At 39.8% G+C, this 22,010-nt stretch overlaps 1 protein-coding gene across 2 annotated transcripts in view; it reads right to left on the reverse strand.

Moving 5' to 3' along the window:
- The window catches only part of LOC104611396 (alpha/beta-Hydrolases superfamily protein), a 56,983-nt gene extending 35,204 nt beyond the window's left edge, over positions 1 to 21,779 (reverse strand). The window contains exons 1-2 of one of the 2 annotated variants that reach the window (XM_010278422.3): positions 21,421 to 21,779; positions 20,611 to 20,736 (exon numbers count right to left, since the gene is read on the reverse strand). In XM_010278422.3, the coding sequence (XP_010276724.1) occupies positions 20,611 to 20,736; positions 21,421 to 21,492 (198 nt within the window). In that variant the 5' untranslated portion in view covers positions 21,493 to 21,779. The remainder of the gene's footprint in view (positions 1 to 20,610; positions 20,737 to 21,420) is intronic. The other variant, XM_088902989.1, reaches the window with a different exon arrangement.
- Positions 21,780 to 22,010: the final 231 nt, after the last annotated feature.

Here is a 22,010-nt window from a genome sequence, read left to right on the forward strand (position 1 = left end):
CTCTAATATATGCCTATTCTTTCTCTCAGCAACTCCATTTTGCTGAAGTGTGCGAGCACAAGTGTTCTGATGAATAACCCCATGGTCAAGGGTTTTGCAAAATACTCTTTGGCATTATCTAACTTAAAAACTTTGATTTTGACTCAAAACTAGGTTAGGACTATTTGATGGAAGTTCTAAGTCAAAGTAAGGACCTCATCTCGAGAGTTCATAAGATAAACCCATGAAAAACAAATATAGTCATCAACAAACAGTAGAAAGTATCGGTATCCCCCCATACCAATGACATGATATGGTCCCCAAACATTAGTATGCACAATTTCAAAAGGAATAGTACTTTTAATGCTCAAAGAATAAGTTGTTCTACAATGCTTTGCAAGTTCACAACTTTCACATTTTAAACTAGACATCTAGACCGACTCAAACAAACTGGGAAACAAACTCCTTAAAGACTTAAAAGACAAATGACCCAACCGATTATGCCAAAGCATCATCTGACTCACAGACTGAGAAACAAAAGACCTTCCAACTTTACCTTCCCCATGTAGGCACCCTCCAATCAGGTAGGTTCCATTCGTCTCATGGCCAATCCCAATCACCTTCCTTGTCTCCAGATCCTGAAAAACACATCGATTAGGAAAAGTCACTGAACAGTTTTGATTTTTAGTGATGCTACTAACTGACAACAGGTTAGTACTAAGTTTAGGAACATGCAAAACCGAGGACAAGGAGATGGCATTCGATAATCTAATGTTTCCCTTCCTAGAGATGGGAACAAGGGATACTCTATCTCTGCCAGAGGATAAGCAATAAGTAGTAAACAGAGAAGATAAGCCTATCATGTGGTTAAATGCACCTGAATCTATGACCCAACAAGGTCCATTATTACTTGGGCCTAAAACATGATATGCTGATGCCCGTTTACCTGAATGAGCAAATGCTGAAGTAAGAGTAGCAGGTGTAATCAGTGGCTGAGATGAGGGAGCTGAAGTACCAACTTCACTTTCTAACTGTGTCAGAGCAGCTTGGACAACAGCTAAAGTGTCTAGGGATGTACTCGTATTGGAAGAGGATGCACCATCAGTAATAATAGCCACATTGGCATTCCCCCTTTTACTTCTGATCTTTGTTGGCATTAAATGTGGATATAACTTCCAACAAGTTTCCTTGATGTGCTTTAGCTTCTTATAATGGTCACAAACTAGGTCCTTCTTATCCTCCTTTATGTCCCCTTTCCTTGTCACCCCCAAATTTTGGTTTCACGAGGCTGATTCCATAGGCTGAAACTGCAACATAACCTTCTTCCTACTTTCCTCACTATGCACTAAAGAATAGGCTTGAGATAAGGTCACACTCTCCCTTGTGAGTAATTGTTGTCTCACAATAACATACTCTGAATTCAGACCAGCTAGGAATTCAAAAACCCTATTTCAACTTGTTTTCTATAGGTTTTTGCATCCTCATAACTTTCCCACTCAATAGTTTATAGATGAACAATGTCATGCCATAAGGATTTCAAGGTGGAAAAGTAAACTAAAACCGGTTTCTCCCCTTGTTTGAGATTATTTACTTCACATTTCAATTCATAGGCCCTAGCAACATTGAGTGGCTGAGAGTAGGTTTCCTTCATCACTTCCAAAATTTCCTTAGCTGTTTTTGCCCACAAATAATAGCGGCTAATATGAGGCTGCATAGAGTTACATAGCCAAGTCATGACCAAATAGTTCTCTTGAACCCATTTGGTATATGAAGGGTCTTCCTTGGCTGGTGTCTTTACATCTCCATTCACATAACCTAACTTTCCTCTGCCCCTAATCGCCATCATGGCTGACTAAGCCCATTCCAAGTAACTAGAACCATCAAATTTAACAGTAGTGGTCTGAAAATTGTTTTCTCCCATATTTCCAGCCCCCAAAACACCTTCCCCAGTTTCCCTTGAGTCTTAAACTCAGCTCCTTCCATTTTTGTAATAGGTTTATCAAGAGAAACCAGTTCTCAGCAAAGGGATTCCCCCAAAAAAGGTTCTCACCCCCAAAAAAACAGGTTTGGAAGCTGAAACAAGTCTAGAATTCACTTAGAAAACAATCTGGAATGCTGAAACAGATTTAGGAATCACCCAAAAAATGATAATAATCAGGCCTGATCGTAGGGTTAAGAAAAAACTTGGAGAAATCTTTGTGAGAACAAAAGCAATTCTCAGCCACACCTTCCAAATAGGTTCACAGTCAAGTCTGATCGTAGGGTTAAGAACAAACCCTAGAAAAAACTTTGAGAAAATAGGGAAAGCTCAGCCGCTCCTTCTAAATAAGTCCAACCTATCTTTGACTGATACCGGTCTCAAGAAAAGATAAAAACATACCCAAAAAACTCTAATCGCCACCTCCAATCTTGGTCTGAACCCTAATCTTGATCCTTTTAACCTTCTCTAATTCTTCGTGATTACCAAAACACTCTCCAAACCTCTACAAGCCTTTGGACAGCTGCTAAACCCTTCTAGTAACCTCCAAGAATCAGCCGATGAATAATTCTTTCTAAGCTTTCAGTCCTAGGCAATTCTCATGTGGCCATCTGGATTAGACACACATGAGAAACCCTAGATTGGCTCTAATACCAAGTAGGCAATTTCGGACTGTAATCAGTGTTAAACAGTTTTGTATGCCCTTAGCTTCAATCAAAATGATGCACTTTATGAGTTTATTGTAAATGAATAAAAGTGTATATTTGATTCATGTTCCCTTGATATGTTTCTGTGTAATACCCTTAAACTGGACACTTAATGAGACTCGTGTTAGTTTAGAATGTTCACAGCCAGTGGGTCGGTCTGGGGAGACATATCCTGATAAGGTTGACACTGTGGTGCCACCAAGTCGGTTGGGGTGGCCTGTCTCAGCTGCCAGGGTGAGACCCTAGGCACATACAGTGTAGGATTAACTGAATCTATGAACTGGACCAGATTTCCAGTATTGCCCTGGACCTTGGAAATTGGTGGGCAAAACTGGAAAGTTACACCCGACCCGTAGACTCGATTATGATACTGCACTAGGTGTCGGATTGGGCTGTCTTTGATGTACCATTCAGTGAGATCCTTAGAGGGGGTCAAAACCTGGGTATGCTGGGACAGTCTGAGAATTCATCTGAGTGGGTGATCATAGTGACAGGATCAGCCCCTTTATCGGACAAAGGTAATGATCGGGGATGCACTCTCACTGATGGAAACCAAGACCGCCGGCAGCTGATTTCAACCATTGAGATTTGTTTTGCAAAGTATATTTTATATGAGATATAAAAGTATATATATTATGGTTTCCAAAATGTTTGCAAGAAGGTTTTAATTCCCGGGATTCATACAAGTAGAGAGTGCAACACTGTTCCTTGCAGCCGAGGGAGAGGTCCTCTCTTGTCGGGCAGTGTATGATCATTATGGGCTGAGAGGTTAAGTGTAAGACCATTGAGGATAATACCTAATGGGCTAATCTTGCATCTACCCACAGTCCCTGGGTGTTACAAGGTGGCTTGGCCCAGGGACCACTTAGGGTAAGTGTTGGGCCCATAGAGCCCATTTGATAGGTTTCAGGGGGTGCACTGTCCATAACAGTGTATTCGGCCAAGCCTTGTAACAAAGGCTGGGCCGAACCCATGTGGCTGATGTGTAGATCAATGCTTGGGTCCCACGCCATACAAGGAAGCCCAACTGGACAGCAGTTAGGAAGGTTAAGTGAGCATATAAGCTTAATGGGCCTAAAGCCCATTTCGAACTGGGCTATTTAATTAGTCAATTATGAGGCGAATTCTGAGATGGATTAGCAGATAGGATAGGGTCTTGACCCCATCCACTTAGAGAGTCCAGATCTGAATGTGATTCAGATCTAGAAACCTCCTAATGAGATTAGGAGAAAGCTAATCTAATCTGCAGATAAGATAAGGGTTTATCCTTATCACCTAAAGAGAGGGCTAATCCAAATATGATTTGGATAAGCATCTCCTAATTGGATTATGAGCTTATCCTTTTGGGTTAATAAAGGAAGGAGGGGGCGGCAACCATAGCATCATCTTCTAGACATCTGAAATCACAGAAGGAAGAATTAAGCATCCCTGCAGAATTCTTTCTTGACCGCCTCCTTGTTCTTGCCGCCCTATTTGCTAGTTCGATCTCCAGCTGTGGGAGAAGTCAAGATTCGATCTTGACATCAATTCTTTGAGAAAGAATTGATAGGAAGTTGTGCTCACGTGCCATCCTGCTGATTCTTGCGAATGACAGAGTTCTTGGAGAAGAACACTGTTGATTCTGCTCCATCCTGCACTGCGTCATCTTCAGTGGGAGCAGTCTTTGGATCCTTCCTTGGGCGTGAACACCTTCGTTGGGGGATACTGTTTCTCCGTATCAGGTATAACCCTCTACTACTCCTTTTGGTTCAGTTTATGGTTCAAGAATGATCATTGAAAATATGATTTTCTAAATAGGGAATGTGATTCCCAACTGAAGGGAGAGAAAAATTTTTGAAATTTGCCCCCTTATTCCGCAATCTTTGGGCGTCCATACGATGGATCTCTCATCCCTTCAATCAGTCCAATTCTTGATGCAAATTAAAAAGAAAAAATACTGGAGAAGAGAAAGATGAGAGAATCAGAGAAAAGAGTGATTAGCCTTAGCTGCTGCCCCACTCATCTATTTATAATAACATCAAAAAATAAGATTGCAATTACATTAATGTCCCTACTGCTTACATAAGCAAAGAACTAATGAACTAACATAGCTAATAGCAGCCTAACAACAGATATAAAGAAAACTAACTAACAGCAGTACTGGGGACCACAATAAATAAAATAATAGCAATATAACAGCACTAGTCATTGCTCTACACCTCTACACTTCCCACGAACTATGTAATGTTGCTGATATTCTATTTTCAATGTTTAACTTATTCATTCTATATATTTTAGTATTTGCTAGCTGCTACTTCAACTAGGATACAAGTCAAGTCAATTAAGCTTCATTCCACCTATATGTGCCAGCTATCCTGTTCTGCCATTTCACTCTATGCAATGTCAGAACAATAGGAAAAACAGATTTCTAACAGAAATAAAAGAAAAGAAGAATAAGAGTTTCTTGGAGAGGAGAAGAAGAGATGGGAGAAGCCAATGATAGATCCGGCCGCCCCACTCACTAATTAAAAGGAAATACAATGACTAATATGACCTTAATAGGGCAGCTACTGCCTTGGGCCCAATAACACTAAATTAAAAACATAAAAAATAACTACTAAAACCTAAATACTCCCCCTCAAGTTGGGAGTAGATGTCACACATTTCCAACTTGTGTAGGTCATGTTCAAGCTTGTTCTTTACAACCCCCTTGGTGAGTACATCAGCAAGCCGCAAGATATATGAAACATATGGCAGGCAAACTTCCCTAGGTGTCACCCTTTCTCTTATGAAATGTTTGTCTACTTCTATATGCTTCGTTTTATCATGTTGAACTAGGTTATGGGCAATGTTAATTGCTCCTTAATTATCACAGTACAACATCATAGGTTCTACTATATCAATTCCAAACTCTCCCAATAAGGACCTAACCCAGAGAAACTCCAAAACACCATTTGTCGTTGCTATATATTCTACTTCCGCACTTGACATAGCTACAACTGGTTGTTTCTTACTTCCATGAAACCATATTACCTCCAACAAGAGTGCAAACTCCTAAGGTAGATTTCTTGTCATCTAGGCGCTCTACCCAATTTGCATTTGTATAAGTTTCCAGCTTCATGTGCTCATGATCAGTAAACAATATCCCTCTACCTGGATGCCTTTTCAAATAAGCAAGTATCTTTTTTTTTTATCAGAAACAGTAACTTTCATTAAAGATAATTTAAAACTGAAATACAGAAGTCAACCCCTATTAGAAGAGGTTGATCCAATAAACATCAAATGTTACAGCATTGCCTAGTAAAGTCTCTCATTTACAGTCCCTTGTTTTGCTGAGGCATTAGCATAACCATTTTCTGATCTCCTTACCCACTTGAAACAAACACCCACCTTCCTTGTTATGCTAAGTATTTCCTTTATCAGCTGTCTATATTGCCAAATTCCAAGCTGCCCTGATTGCACCCACCCAATTACCAATTTGGAGTCCCCCTCTATCAAATGGGCAAGTATCTTGTCAATTGCTTCCCAGTGTTGAGCTTATAGGGCAATGCATGTACTAACTCACAACACTGAATGCATAGGAGATATCTGGACGTGTCATGCACAAGTAAAGCAATTGACCCACCAATCTCTAATAACTCCCAACATCCTTTACTAACTGACCATCTAAAGCATTAATTCTATGGTTTTGATCAATAGGCGTATTTGCTAGCTTCACTCCAAGTTTTTCAATCTCCTAAAGCAAATCCAACACATACTTTCCTTAGGAAATGAAGATTCCATGTTTGGATCTTGCCACTTCAATACCCAGAAAATACCTTAATTCCCAAGGTCCTTTATCTCAAACTCTTGGTGTAGGTTCTTCTTTAAAACATCAATCTCACTCAAGTCATTCCATGTGACCACAAGGTCATCCACATATATTATTAGGACCGACACCAATGATCCCCTTCTCTTCACAAACAAGGTATGATTTGATTAGGTTAGAGTGTATCCAAAACAAGTCAATGCTCCCCTAAGCCGATCAAACCAGCCTTTGGGTGACTGCTCAAATCCATATGAAGATTTCTTTAATTTGCATACTTTTCCCTTGCCTACATCACCATAGAAACCAACTAGAAGGTCCATGTTCGCCTCTTTCTATAAATCTCCATTGAAAAAAGCATTCTTCACATCAAGCTAAAAAATGGGCCAAGAATAGGAGGCTACCTATTGATTTATAATCAGATTCTCTTGTCTCTAGCAGTTGGTTTCTACAATTTCCCATGTTTGATTTTTTTATCAAAGCTTCCATTTCCTCCTAAATAGTTGTCCTCCACTTAGGTTTGGAGAGAGCTTCACTATCATTCCTGGTTATAAACACAAAATCAAGAGAGGAAACGAAGGCTTGGTAAGAGAGAGAGAAAGCCCACTGTAGGAAAGATGTGAAATACAATGGGTTGTACAATTTTTCTTCCCCTTCTAAAGTGCAATAGGAAGGTCTAGGTCATCTGCAAAAGTGTTAGGAATAGGTGCAATATCAACAGGAACTGAAACATCAATGGAAGAAAAGGGCATACCTGAATCTATGTTAGTCAAACCTGGAATCTCAAATGAGCCAATGGGAAGTGGTATGGGTTCCTCTGGTATAGAATAAACCCCCATGTGTAAAAAAACTGAGAAGACATAGGAGCAGCAAAGTAGGTGGAACAACTAGGTTAGATACTAGAGCAGGTAAAGGAGTTGGAATAGGAAGTGACAAGGGTTGCTCATTCTCTCCCCCAAAACACTCCCCCTAAGAAGGGCTACCTGAAAAGAATGGTTTGGACTCAAAGACAGCAACATCCATAGTGATATACCAACTTCCTGGCACTGGATCATATAGAGACTCTATCTCCACTAGAGCATAGGTGGTATGAAGAAAAAAGTGTGAAATGTTGGCCATATGTTCTGAGGCTCCTAGGTCTATAATCCAGGGAGGTCCCCCCCTTACCTGTAGTGGAGACATAATTTGCAGTAGCATATGAACTACTTGGACGAGCAAATGAAGTAGTATGACTAGTCTCGAAGCTACTTGCACCTTATTGTCCACTTAGTGAAGCACTAGAACCAGTTGTATCTCTCTAACTCAAATATTGCCTATACCTCTCCAACTTGGCCCTTATTGTGGTCACTACAACAGACTCTAAGGAAGTTGGTGTAAGAGGTCTCTGGTATGCTTAGGCTTCCCCTTCTTATTTCTAAGCCGAGTTGGTATAAGATGTGGATGAAGCTTCCAACAAATGCCTCTGGTATGCTTAGGCTTCCCCTTCTTATTTCTAAGTCGAATTGGTATAAGATGTGGATGAAGCTTCCAACAAGTGCCTCTGGTATGCTTAGGCTTCTTACAATAGCGATAGACCAAATCCTTCTTGTCTAGTTGTCCTTCTTACTTTCACTACCACCCTTATCTCCACCAGGCTTAGGCTTTACTGTGCTAACCATAGTCGTCTACTCAATGCTTAGATTCCTCAACATAACATTCCAACTACTCTCTTCTCCAAACACAAAAGCATAAGAAAGAGTTACACTATCATAGGAAAGAACATGCTATCATGCACTGTCATACTTGGGATAAAGTCTTGCTAGGAACTCAAACACCCTGTTATTCTCTATTAGCTTCTAGTAAGTAGTAGCATCTTTAGTACTCTTCCAAACCACAATCTCTAAATGGTCTATCTCCTACCACAAGGTTTTAAGAGCTGAAAAGTAGACTACAGTAGGTTTATCTCCCTGCCTTGTACAAATCACCTGATTTCTCAACTGATAAACCCAAGCAACATTCTCACTTCGTGAGTAGGTCACTACAATTTTATCCCAAATCTCCTTAGTTGTGTTAGCTTATAAAAAATTCTTACTTATATGGAGTAACATATAATTACAAAGCCAGGTCATCACCATGTAGTTCTCATGCACCTACAAGGAAGAGTTGGTCTCAAGTTTCTTCTCTTCACTAGTTACATACCCCAATGTTCCATGAGCACTAATAGCCATATTGGCTCATTGTGACAATTCCAAATAATTTGTACCATCCAATTTAACTGTAGTGATGGTACCTGCCCCAAAAGGATCACTAGCACTGCCCACATGGCTACACCTAGTCCCATGACACTAGTAGATTTGTGTTCTACTCCACTACCCTCCATAGTTCTTAGAACAACCTAAACCTCAACTATAAACAAGCAAACACCACTAGAAGCAGATCAATCCCCTTTGGAAACCTCAAAGAATCTTTTAACAGCTAAAAAACTTCACCCTAAGAGATTTTCATCTTCCCAAGAGCCAGTAGAAACAAGAGAATAGGCTGCCACTCCCTATAGAAAGCTCAAAAACCTCCAAAAACTGAACCGCTCCCTTTAGAAAACCTCAAGGAATGCAGAAAAAACTTGAGTGCCACTTCCTAGGTCAAAATCAAAGAATCCTACTGCTATTGGGATTCTTCCTTCTTCTCCAATTCTTCCTAATTTCAATGATCAACCCAAGATCAGACACATAGGGTTCTAGGTCCACCAAAAAAATCCAAGATCGGGGCCCTTTTTAAGTCTTTTCAGCTCTCTATCTCACCATGTAGTTGGCTGATCTAGAGCTGCAAAGGAGAATCACAAAAATCCTTAGAAGAAATGGAAGAAGCCAATAATAGATCTAGTCGCCCCACTCATTAACTTATATACTCATTAATTAAAAGGAAAGACAATGACTAATATGCCATTAATAGGGCAGCTGCTGTAAATAGCATATAAAAGAAAGCATTAAACTCTTGGGCCTTGGGCCCAATAACACTAATTGAAAAAGATAAAACATAACTACTAAAACCTCAACAGTAACCATTGTTAAACTATGGTCCACCAAATCATCTTTCACTACTTCAGCTCATTTCCCTTTCAACTAGGGAAAAAAAAAGCTACCTATAAAACAAGCAAGAGAAACAAACCAGATTTTTATATATATAAAAAAAAAAAAAAAGATCACCCAGGCAACAAGGCACTATTCTGTTGCTTCAGCCCAGATCTTCCGGTTACCTATTTTCTAGGTCCATTGCTGTTTTTTAAGAAAGAATAATATATATACATGGATTTATGATCCCTATTCATCCCTTGTTTAGCCAATAACATCAGCCATGCTATTTTCTAACCTTTGCATCCACTAAACTGTTACCTCTAGTTCCATTGTCACCCATTTGATCTCCTTAATGGTTTGTCTATCCTGCCATATCAACTGGCTGTATTAGCCAGGTCAAGTTCATTGGTTTTTCCAGCCTCGAACCTTGGTTAACAATTCTTCTCTTAATGAATCCCCTTTGCCAATTAGTCCTGAAAACAAAGCTAAAACCGTACCATTACTGGATTACTGAAGATGTTTCCATCAAAGTTGAACTTTTTGTGGTCACTTCTAGGTATCTAATGCATTTGTCACACCACTCTCCCAGTAGATAAGTTGACTACAACTCTCCATCCTCTTAAAATATCATTCACCAAAATATCACCCACCGACCTCAATATGTTCTCCTACTTCTTCCTTTCTCTCTCCTCCCTCTTCTTCCTCTTTGTAATGTTGTTCAGCCTAATTTCCTTCTTTAACTTCATCATCTATTCTTTGTATACATTATTTATCTCTTTATGCTTCATCCCTTGCTTGAATGATGGCCTCTTCTACAAGACCTAAAGGCTGAGGCTCCTTCCATTTTTGGCTAGAAATATGCCCTATGATTCTGCCATCATAGCCGCATATGGATTCTTCTGGGTTTTCTGATGGAGGGAAGGCCTCTTGAAGGAAGGTGGGCTGGTTCGATGTTATCAAATCATTGTCTATTGAGACACTTCAAAACAGTTCATCTTGAATAATCTCTTTTGCTTGTTCTTTTGGCCACAACATACTCATCTAAACACATGAAGTCCAAGGTACAGGCCAATGTTGCTTGAGAGAAGAACAAGAGCCAAGAGGGTGTGGTTCAGCCCCCTCCTCTCGCCATTGTTTTCACCAGTATTGTCATGCTTGAATAAAGTTCACAGAAAGCCAATAGAACAGAACAAAAGGGATATTGAAGCCCTAATGCCTTCTTATCTCTTACTCCCTCTTTGCATGTGATTTGTTTCCACAGTTCCTGAATAGGTGGCACATTGCTATTGAGGATCTGGCAATGGACCTAGCAGATAGGTAACCAGTAAAGAAATGGCTGAAAAACTTCACTAGAAACCTAACATAAGGTTTCTATGAATATCTAAGGGAAAAATAAGTGTTATTGGTTAAGTTGAAGATGGAGTTATAAGGATAAAACTAAAAGGGAAAAACATCAGGTTAAGAAGGACAAGCATGAAGTTGAAAACAGACCACAAAGTCCTCAACTTGCTGGAATCTTGGCTAAAGTATACCACTTGAACTTCTTAACATGCTAGCAAACCTTCCTATTTATTTCTTTTCAGTGTTTAAGATCTTGCTAATGGAAGCTAAAAAGATAGAAAAAATTATGTGGGACTTTCTATGGGAGCCAGGAGAGGTGGTAAGAAGGATCATTTGGTTAAATAGGAGAGTGTGTATGCTGATCAAAAAAAAAAGGAGAGTGCAGATTAAAAGAGCAAGGAGGCCTGGGGATTGGGAATGCAGGGAATTGGAATGTAGCTCTATTAGGGAATTGGTTGTGGAGATGGTCTAAAAAGGGAGAAACTGTGGCACAGAGTGATGGAAAGCATTCATGGATCTTCAAATAATGGTTGGAAATGTTGGTATCTCTGCTTGGGCAACTTTGGCATCACCTCAGAATGAACTTTGTCGGGTACAATGTGTGCTCTAGGATTATGTAGAGAAGATGGGCCGAATGGCCCATAGGCTGTTTATCTTTCTTTATCTTTTATGTTCTTTGCTGTAATGGGCCTTAATCTAGGCTCTTATTCTTTCTTTATATTATGTTTTTAATTTTCTGCCCAACCAGGGGCCTCTCTGTATATTATTAAAGTTTAACTTAATGAAATGGAATTAGGGGTGTAAGAGGAGATTATGTTCGAAAATCTCTCTCTAAACCCTAGTTGCCGCCACCTTCTTCTTCCTCTTCTCTCTTCTTGAAACCTGATTTCTGCTGCTTTCTTTTGATTTTTTGCAACTTTTTAAACAGTCCTTTCTTTTCAAAAAGTTGTTTTTCTTCTTGGTATCAGAACAGGCTTAACTTTTTTTTTTCACCTCTTTTTTCCCACACACAGTGTGTATGGAGAACTGAATCGGATGAATGGTTAAAGAAACCTATTTCAGCACAGTTGTTAGTGGTTTTTGGAGAGAAGGGGACTGATTTTGTCGTCCTCCTAACAAACTCAAGTGTGTTGCCCGAAACCCTAATTTTCTAGAGAAATATGATTGCAGGCCCCACAGGGAGTTTAACCTGGTCACTTAGTGACTGAAAGTCTTCTCATCCTTCATCTTGAAGTGGATTGGTGTTCTGTGAAGTCTACAAGGAGCGGCTGAGATTTCTCTGTTTCTCTCGGCTTTCGGGTGTGACGCAGGTAGCTGGTACGGCTGCATAGAGGTTGACTCACAACACAGTTTTTCTTCTGTCTTCATTTGTTGTTATTCGAAGTTGTTAGAAGTTATTTTTGAAGTATTTTAAGAAGATGAACCTTTCAGAAGTTGAAAACAAGCATGTTGCTGCATCCGGACAAGTTATGGGAACCTCTATAGACTCTCTACTAGCTGTGACCACAGTCAAGCTACATGGAACTAACTATCTGGCTTGGTCACAATCAGTAAAAATTCATATGTGCAGTAGAGGAAAATGGGGTTTTATCTCCGGGAGCAAAAAGGCTCCCTCAAAAGATGATCCATCATATGAAAAATGGATGCAAGAAAATTATACTGTTATTGGATGGCTTATGAAATCAATACAACCGCAGATTAGTCAACACTATTTGTGGATGAATTCAGCAAAGGAAATTTGGGATAGTGTTGCTGAAACATATTCCCAAAAATTAAATGTGGCCAGGGCTTACAAGTTGAGGAATGATGTGAAGAATTTGAGACAGAGGGAGAAACCTTTAGCTGTTTATTTCTCAATACTGAAGTCTCTATGGCAAGAAATTGATTTGATAGAAGTTGTAGCCTGGGACACCACTAATGATGTTGAGACCTACAGGAAACTTTTTGAGAGAAACAAGGTGTTTAAGTTTTTGACAGGGCTGAATCCAGAGTATGACATCACAAAGCAAAATATCTTATCCAAGGATAGTGTTTCACTGTCTCAAGCCCATGTCTTGGTAAGTAGTGCAGAAAGCAGGAGACTTTGTCCAGGTTCAAGGGGCTGGTCTAAATGATCACTTTGCTAATATGGGAGTGAAACCCAAGGGGGTTACAGGGATTCCAAGTAGCTCAGGGAAGAAAGAAATTATTTGTGAGTACTGTAAGAAACAAAAACACACTAAAGACAAGTGTTAGAAATTGCATCCTGAGCTTCTTCCTCTTCGGTTTCAAAAGAAGTCTAATAATATGAAGGCAGGGAGTGCCAATATTGCTGCTGGTCCAGATAGTGACAGATGCCAAACTGAAGAATTGACAACTAGTGAGCAGTTAGCAGGTATGAAGGCAGAGTATGAGAAGTTTGGAAGGATGATCAATCACCCAGAGGGTGTGGCCTCTTCTTCCAACCCTCTAGGAAATTCAACCTCTTCTGCATTTGCTCATTCAGGTATACGGGCTTCTGCCAATCATGCAACTATTTCATGTAATCATAGGATCCCTTGGATTATTGATTCTAGTGTTTCTGATCATAAGATCAGCCTTTCCACTTTGTTTGTTTCTTATGATTTACTTCCTGGCCGTGACAAAATCACCCTAGCCGATGGCTCTCTTGCCCCCATCTCCGGCAAGGGAACCATCAAGGCTACAAATTCCTTGGTACTTCCTTCTGCTCTTCATGTACCCAAGCTAAATACAAATTTGTTATCTGTAAGTAGCCTAACTAAGTCCTTGAACTGTTGTGTAACCTTCTTTCCTTCCTACTGTGTTTTTCAGGCTCTGAAGTCTCGGAAAGCGATTGGGGGTGGCCATAAGGCGAATGGAATATATCTGTTGGACATTCTTGGACAGAGCCATTGACAACCTGGAAAAGCTGCTTTTGGGTCTACATCTACAGAGTCCATCAGTCGAGTCATGTTATGTCATTTTCGTTTGGGTCATCTTTCTTTTTCTGCATTAAGTCATTTATTCCCAGAACTGTTTAAGGGAATTAGTCTGTCCAGTCTTCATTGTGAGTTGTGTGAGTTGTCAAACCATTGTAGAAGTAGTTATCCTTTTGAGTAATAAAAGATCTTCTTCTCCATTCCATATTGTGCACTCTAATGTGTGGGGGCCTTACCACTTACCTTCTATGGGTGGCTACAAAGATTTTATCTTGTTCATTGATGATTTTTCACTGTTCACTTGGATATTTTTGATGAAGTCCCGTGATGAAGTTCCCAGACTTGTGAGGCAATTCCATGAATTTGTTCTAACCCAATTTGATACCATAATTAAAATTTTCAGATCCGACAATGCAAAAGAATATTTTGAGAAAAACCTGACCTGCTATCTCACTGATTTGGGGGTTATTCACCAAAGCTCCTGTGTTAGGACCCCAGAACATAATGGAGTTGCTAAAAGAAAAAATCGGCATATTGTTGAAGTTGCAAAAAGTATCCTATTTGCCTCACATGTCCCTACAAAATTTTGGGGTGATGTTGTTTTCACTATAACCTACCTAATCAACCGTATGCCATCCAGGGTTTTGGGGTTTAAGTCTCCCTTCAGTCTTCTTCATCCGAGCAAGGATCTTTTTCCTATTCCACTCCGTGTCTTTGACTGCACTTGTTATGTACATATCCCAAGTGTCCTGAGACATAAATTTGAACCAAAAGCCCACAAGTGTATCTTCCTTGGTTATTCCCCCACACAAAAGGGTTATTGTTGTTTTGATCCAAAGACTGGCACTTGTTATGTCTCAATGGATGTCACCTTTGATGAGCTCTCTTCCTTTTATGATTCTTCTCAGGAGAGGCATTGTCCAAAGGGGGAGAATTTGTCACAGTTGTTTGCTCTCCCCCTTCCTGTCCCAATTGAGTCTTCTGTTAAGACTCTTCCTCCTTCAAATGAGTCAAGGGAGGATCAGTCATTTCATTGTCATTCCAGTGTTCCTATCCCTCCTTTACCTCCTCGTCCTCCTTTTAATCCTAGGTTGTACCAATGGCAGAGAACCAGAAGTGAGCAGATTGTTTCCCCTACACCACATGAGCCTCCTGCACTTCCAATCACAGAAGAGACAACAGGTACTGATACAGCCCCTTTGGAGTCATCCTTTCCAGACCTTGATATCCTTATTGCTATTAAGAAAGGAAAAAAGGAAGTGTACTGCACATTGCATTTCCAAACACCTTTCTTATAGTTTGCTCTCTCCTTCATATTTTGGTTACCTTTCTTCTGTTGCTTCTAACCCAATTCCCAGGTTTGTGTCAGAAGCTCTTACTATTCCAGAATGGAGGGATGCTATGAGAACAGAAATTGATGCCCTGCACAAGAATGACACTTGGGAAGTGGTTGATTTACCTGAAGGGAAGGATCCAGTAGGCTGTAAGTGGGTTTTTACCATCAAATATCATACTGATGGCACCATTGAAAGGTACAAGGCTAGGCTGGTTGCAAAAGGTTATACATAGACATATGGGATTGATTATCCGGAGACCTTTGCTCCTGTTGCCAAGATGACTTCTGTGAGAGTTCTGCTATCTCTGGCTGCACACTCAAACTGGCCACTTAATTAGCTGGATGTAAAGAATGCATTTCTGAATAGAGAGTTACATGAGGAGGTCTATATGTCTCTTCCTCCAGGGATGTATGAAACAGATATGAAAGGGAAGGTATGCAGGCTGAAGAAATCTCTTTATGGACTTAAACAGCCCCCTAGGGCATGCTTTGAAAGGTTTATGACTGCCCTTGTTAGCTTTGGCTATGTACAGACTCAGTATGATCATACCCTCTTTGTGAAGAGGCAAAGATCCTTAGCAATTTACCTGATTGTGTATGTTGATGATATTGTTGTGACTAGTAATGATGTATCAGGGATTAATGATCTCAAATCTTTCCTTCATACAGAGTTTGAGATCAAAGATCTAGGGGAATTGAGATACTTTCTTGGCATAGAAGTTGCTAGATCCAAAGATGGGATCCTTATCTCTCAGAGAAAGTATGTACTTGACTTGCTCTCTAAAACATAGAAGATAGGTGCTAGACCAGTTGCTACTCCTATTGATACGAGTCATAAACTCCCTGCTTCAGATGGAATATTGTTGAAAGGTAAGGGAGTCTTCCAGAGGCTACTTGGAAAACTTCTCTATCTATGCATGACTCGGCCAGACATTGCATATGCAGTCAGTTGCATTAATCAGTTCATGCATGCTCCCAGGGACACTCACATGGCAGCAACAAAGTGGATTCTATGTTAATTGAAGGGTTCCCCTGGAAAGGGAATTCTATTTGATAAGCATGGTCATATGAAACTTGAAGCCTACACAAATGCTGATTGGGCCAGAAATATTGATGACAGAAGATCTACCTTTGGATACTATAGCTTGGTGGCAGGTAATATTGTCTCTTGGAGAAGCAAGAAACAACCAGTTGTTGCCCGATCTTTAGCCGGAGCTGAATATAGAGCCATGACTCATGGAGTTTCTGAACTATTATGGCTTAGATCCTTGATGGAGGAACTGGGTATTGAGCATGATAAGCCATTGATGTTATACTGTGATAATCAGGTTGTCATCAACATTGCTCACAATCCAGTGCAACATGACAAAACCAAACATATTGAAGTTGACAGACATTTCATTCAAGAAAGAGTAACTTCTGGAGAAGTGTGTCTACCTTTCATCACTTCTGAAGGACAGTTAGATGATTTCCCCACCAAGGGCATTCCAAAGGTTAAACTTCAGCATGATACTGGCAAGCTTGGCATGATTGACATCTATGCTCAGCTTGAGGGGGAGTGTAGAGAAGATGGGCCGAATGGCCCATAGGCTGTTTATCTTTTTTTACCTTTTATGTTCTTTGCTGTAATGGACCTTAATCTGGGCTCTTATTCTTTCTTATGTTATGTTTTTAATTTTCTACCCAACCAGGGGCCTCTTTGTAAATTATTAAAGTTTAACTTAATGAAATGGAATTAGGAGTGTAAGAGGAGATTATGTTTGAAAATCTCTCTCTGAACCCTAGTTGCCGCCACCTTCTTCTTCCTCTTCTCTCTTCCTGAAACCTGATTTCTGCTACTTTCTTTTGATTTTCTGTAACTTTTTAAACAGTCCTTTCTTTTCAAAAGGTTGTTTTTCTTCTAATTAAAATAATGTTTTGAGAAGACCTTTGGGTGGAAAATTCAGCTCTTGAGTATCTTTTTTCTTCCTTGTATAAAAAGAAGCCCATCTCAAAGTTTTTGTCATTCCTACTCCTTTAAAATGGTTTTAATTGGGATCTCGGTTTTAGAAGGGGCTTGAGGGAGGGTGAATCTGAGTCAACAATTGAGCTTTTGCAAATTCTTGATAAGGTTGGATGGATCCCTCTAATGCCAACAAGTGTATCTAGAACCCCCAGTCCCAAAGGTCTTTTTTTTTCTTGTACTTCATTTTTCAAATCTCTTTGCTCTTGTCCTCCCTCACAATCTTTTTTCCCTATAAAAATATTTGGTGCAGGCACCCCCTACCCTCCAAAAAATGGAGTTTCTTGATGGGAAGTCTTTCATGGGAAGATTAACACTTTGGACATCTTGCAAAAGAGGATACCTAATGCATGTTTTTTCCCTAACTGGTGCATTCTCTGCAAAGCCAATGGTAAGACCTATTACCATCTATTAATCTCCTACCCATTTGTTGTTTGTATTTGGGAGTGGTTTTTTTTTTTTTTTGTTTATTTGGGTGCAAGTGGACCATGCTAACAGGAATGAATAGGTCATTTGATCCGTCCTTTTTTGTTTGGCCGAGGAATATGAGAAGAATATTGTAGAGATGCACAAGGGCAACATTAATTTGGACTGTTTGGGAGGAAAGGAATGCAAGAGTTTTCAGAGAAGGAAAGAAGCAATGAAGTAGTGATGGAATGTACCATGACCAGGGTGATTCATTGGGTAAGAACTTTGAACAGCTTTTCTTTCTTCCCTTATGATGACGTTTGGAGAAATTGAGGGGAGGTGGCAAGAAGCTCTTCAAAAAAGAAGCAATTACAAAGACAATGGCTACCTCCTACAAACTGCTTTATCAAACTAAACTTTGATGGGAGTAGTCAAGGTAGCCCAAGACCTTTAGGAGTAAGGGGAGTTTGCAGAAGTTAAGAGGGCAATATAATAGTTGTGTATTCCAGTCTAAAAGGTGTAGAGGACTCCTGAAGGACTAAAATATTTGCCATAACTCATGGGGTGCAGATGGCAAGAGATTCAAACATTGAAAGATTAGTTATTGAAGGGGATTCTAAGGTGGTGGTGGGCTGGCTAAGGAATCCAGAGATTGTGGTGTGGTTATACAGGGATGAAGTTAAGAAGTTCATGTGGTTAACCGGCAACATGTCCATACAAATTCAGTGGGTTCTAAGATCGGCTGATGGGATGGCTGATACCTTAGCAAACAAGGGATTGATTGGGGATAGTTATATTGGGTACAATTGTAAATTCCTGGTTTTTCCTTTGAGAGGTGGCAGCTCGCTCCTCCCTTTGGGAGTGCTTGTACTACTGTATATATCTCTTTGGGTTCAAAGTATCGATACACCTCCGTGTATCAGCTTCACTCTATTGTGTGCTTGACCAATAGGCCAAAAGCCTTAAGATTGATGAAACACGTTAAGCCAAGCACTTTAACCATTTAGGACCATAACATACCACTATGCTTCTATAGTCGATGTCTCGGTGGCTTCACTCTAGGCAGCTCTCACTCTAGTGGTAGGTAGCACTCTTCATGATGGCTCTCACTTTGGCGGTAGGTAGCCCTTTCCACGACTGCTCACACTCTAGCGGCAAGTAGCCCTTTCTCTTTGGTGGCTTTCACTCTGCTCCAGGTAGCCCTTTCCATGACAGTTTTCACTCTACTCCAAGTAGCCCTTTCGGCCTTTCCACGACAGCTTTCACTTTACTCTAGGTAGCCCTTCTCCCAAGTAGTCCTCTCCATGATTCGAACTGGATACACAGTGGTTGACTCATACCAAATGTTGTGTGCTTGACCAATACGCCAAAAGCCTTAAGACTAATGGAACACATCAAGCCAAGCACTTTAACCATTTAGGACCGTAACAATATATCTCTTCGAGTTCAAATTATCGATACACCTCTATGTATCAATAGAGGTGTATTGATACTAAAAACCATGCACTTTTATATTTTTTAGTTGTTTTTTCAAAAATTGGTTTTTGGGTAGGTTTTTATATATTTTTTTATTTCAAAAAAGAGGGTTCCTAAAACACCTATAAATAGGTAGTTCAAAACCCAAAAGATACAATACGATACACCCAATACAGGGCGTATCGTATCGAAACTTTGATCCTTGGCCTCACTTTAATAAAATTTCTTTACAATTATCTATCCAAATAAAAGGAAGACAAATAGAGAGTAAGAGAGGAAATAAGAGCTAAGACAATGATTTAGGAATCGAGAGAAAACATCAATAAGAGGAGCAACGATGAAAATGGTAGCAACAAAATTTAATAGACTAGTATTCAATGGAGTCAGCACCATTACATTTATCCAGGAAGCAACACACCAACACCTATAGATGGAGCTAATGCCCTCAAGATCGAAGTCAACGCCAAACCATAATTGTAAAAATAATTTAACTTTTATTGATTCTCAAAAGAATATTTACAATGATGTTTATAGATGAATATCAAATCTCTTTGAGATCTACAAAATAAATGCAACTAAATGGGGAAACATTTGCTCATTGTCATCATCCAAGCCTTATCCCAACTATGCGGAGTTAGCTACATGAAACATGTTTCACCATTCCATTCTGTTTAATGTCATATCCATTGTTAAATTATTGGCACCTAAATCAATTCTTACTGCTTCTACCCATGTCCTGTTTGGTCCACCCATAGGCCTTCTAGCCCCTTCAATTTGCAACAAATCACTTCTTTCTACTTAAAAAAAAAAATCACTTCTTACAGGTGTTGTTGATGGTCCTCTATGCACATGACTGGACCATCTTAGTCTACTGACTCTACTTTCTCTCATTTTATCACCTATTGGAGATACTCCTAGATTCCTTCAAATAACCTCCTTTCTAATCCTATCCTTTCTAGTTTTCCCAGTCACCCATCTCAGCATATGCAGTTTTGCCACTCATTTTTTGGATATGTTTCTTGAATAGGGAAACATTTGCTAACAAAGAAAAAAATTCAACTCTGAATAAATCTAAAAGATTTTCTCATTCTCTATCAAATCTTTGATTGAGGAAATCTCCTATGATGCCCCACTTCAGTTGGCCAAATCTGCTAGAATGGGACCAAGTTTATACGTGCCATAGGTGTCTTGAATGTGGGCCTGCAGGTATGGGCTTTGAAGCTCATGGAATTGAATCAAGTTCATATGGGTTTGTAACAGTCTAATAATTCGCCCATTGTTAAAGCCACTAGAAGACCCATATAGATCTAGCAAAGGAATGGGTTTGACTTCCCTCTCCTTAACCTTTGGCTCTGCATCACCTAGTGATCCACCAAACGCATTTTACCACAGTGACTTCATCACCATCCAAGCATTATCCCAACTAATACGAGATCGGCTACATGAATCCTGTTTCGCCAGTCCATTCTATTTAATGTCATATCCATTGTTAAATTATTAGCACTTAAATCATCTCTAACTCTACAAACTCTAAGTTGTTCCTTATTAAGTCCATTGCTCATACTCACAGGTGTGTGATATTTATTTTGACGGCAATAACCAAAATGACATCATGATCTCAAGCGTACTACCTTCATGGACAGTGACATGATCTGTTTGTAATAAACATCAGCTGTTCCTGCCGTCCCAGGGATACAGATAAGTGGAGGCACAACCTTTGGACCAAAGTCATAATATCTCCACTGCTTAGACCCAATCTACAAGAAATAAGAGATTAGTCAGAAAAAGGCATCATTAACCATCACAACAGTACTAAGTTGTGAGTTCTTTTTCAGGAGCTGTAACAAATGTAGAACGTAAGAATCACCTTCAAGGAACTGAAAAGCATGATATTATGCAACAGGAGAAAAGAAAATCAACCAGCAACAACCAGTAAGAACAAGAACAGACAACCGAATTGATTAGCCATTGTGAAAGCTAAGAGACATAATCTTTGAAAACATTAAGTTTACAGACCTCGAATGTGACTTTTCAGTCTTAACATAGTACACATTTCAAGTTGATTAAATTCATTGGTCAGAAAATAAAAATAAAAAAAAAAACAAAGTACAGAAGATTAGGAATTGAACAATATTGTTTTGATAAATATAATATATTACTATATCAGACAAATATGTACTAAGCTCAAGAAATCACAGAAGGGGGATTAACTTATAGGAAAGCTTCTGAAACCCAATTCATGAAATGATCATGTGGTTACAGAACAAAAGTGTATTCGACAAAGACAACCTACTAGTAATAGAGAGAGATGAAAAAGATGAAACGGAGAGATAGTCAATTGTAAGTTTGTAACATGAGGCCAAGGAAATAATCCGTGATAAAAAGTTGCAGGAAAAAGCAAAATCAAGTAAAACATTATTCTCAGAGAGAGAGAGGGGTACAGTAATCTTGTGGAGGGGAACTTGAGACTTGAAGTGGATGTAATCTCCAGGCGCCGAAAAGACGCCTTTCATTGCTGCTGACAGAATTCACGCATCACAGGCGCGATTTAAATGGAGTTCGATTCTGATATCTCTCTCTCCCGTCTCGGGAACTCTGATAAATTTGATTGACGAGAAGACGAGACACCCACGTGGCCCTCTCTCTACAAAATTCTACACGAAACGCTCTTTCTTCAACAGCCTGTCAAAACTCTGGTGTTATGATTCGAAGTAGCGCATGATTCTTTGATGAACCACCGAAGCGCATTTTAGATGCACGCGCTCTCAGTGGGTACTCTCAAGTCTCTCGGGTGTATCGTACTCTAGCGGGGATTCCTGCGATGCTCGGAATGGAAATAGACTCCGGATCTCCTACCCACAATACACCACCCCCTGTGAATTGGATGAGATATTCTTCATATGTGGCTGCGATAAACGTGGGCCGGTTTTCGTGGGTAGGAGATCCGGGCTCATAAAAATACATAATATTACAGGTAAATTACAAAGACCCCCTCGTACTATGAGGTCTATCACAAAGACCCCTTTGTACT

The sequence above is a fragment of the Nelumbo nucifera genome, chromosome 4 (genome assembly GCF_055504915.1).
Source record: "Nelumbo nucifera cultivar China Antique chromosome 4, China Antique-T2T, whole genome shotgun sequence".
Lineage (NCBI taxonomy): Eukaryota > Viridiplantae > Streptophyta > Magnoliopsida > Proteales > Nelumbonaceae > Nelumbo > Nelumbo nucifera.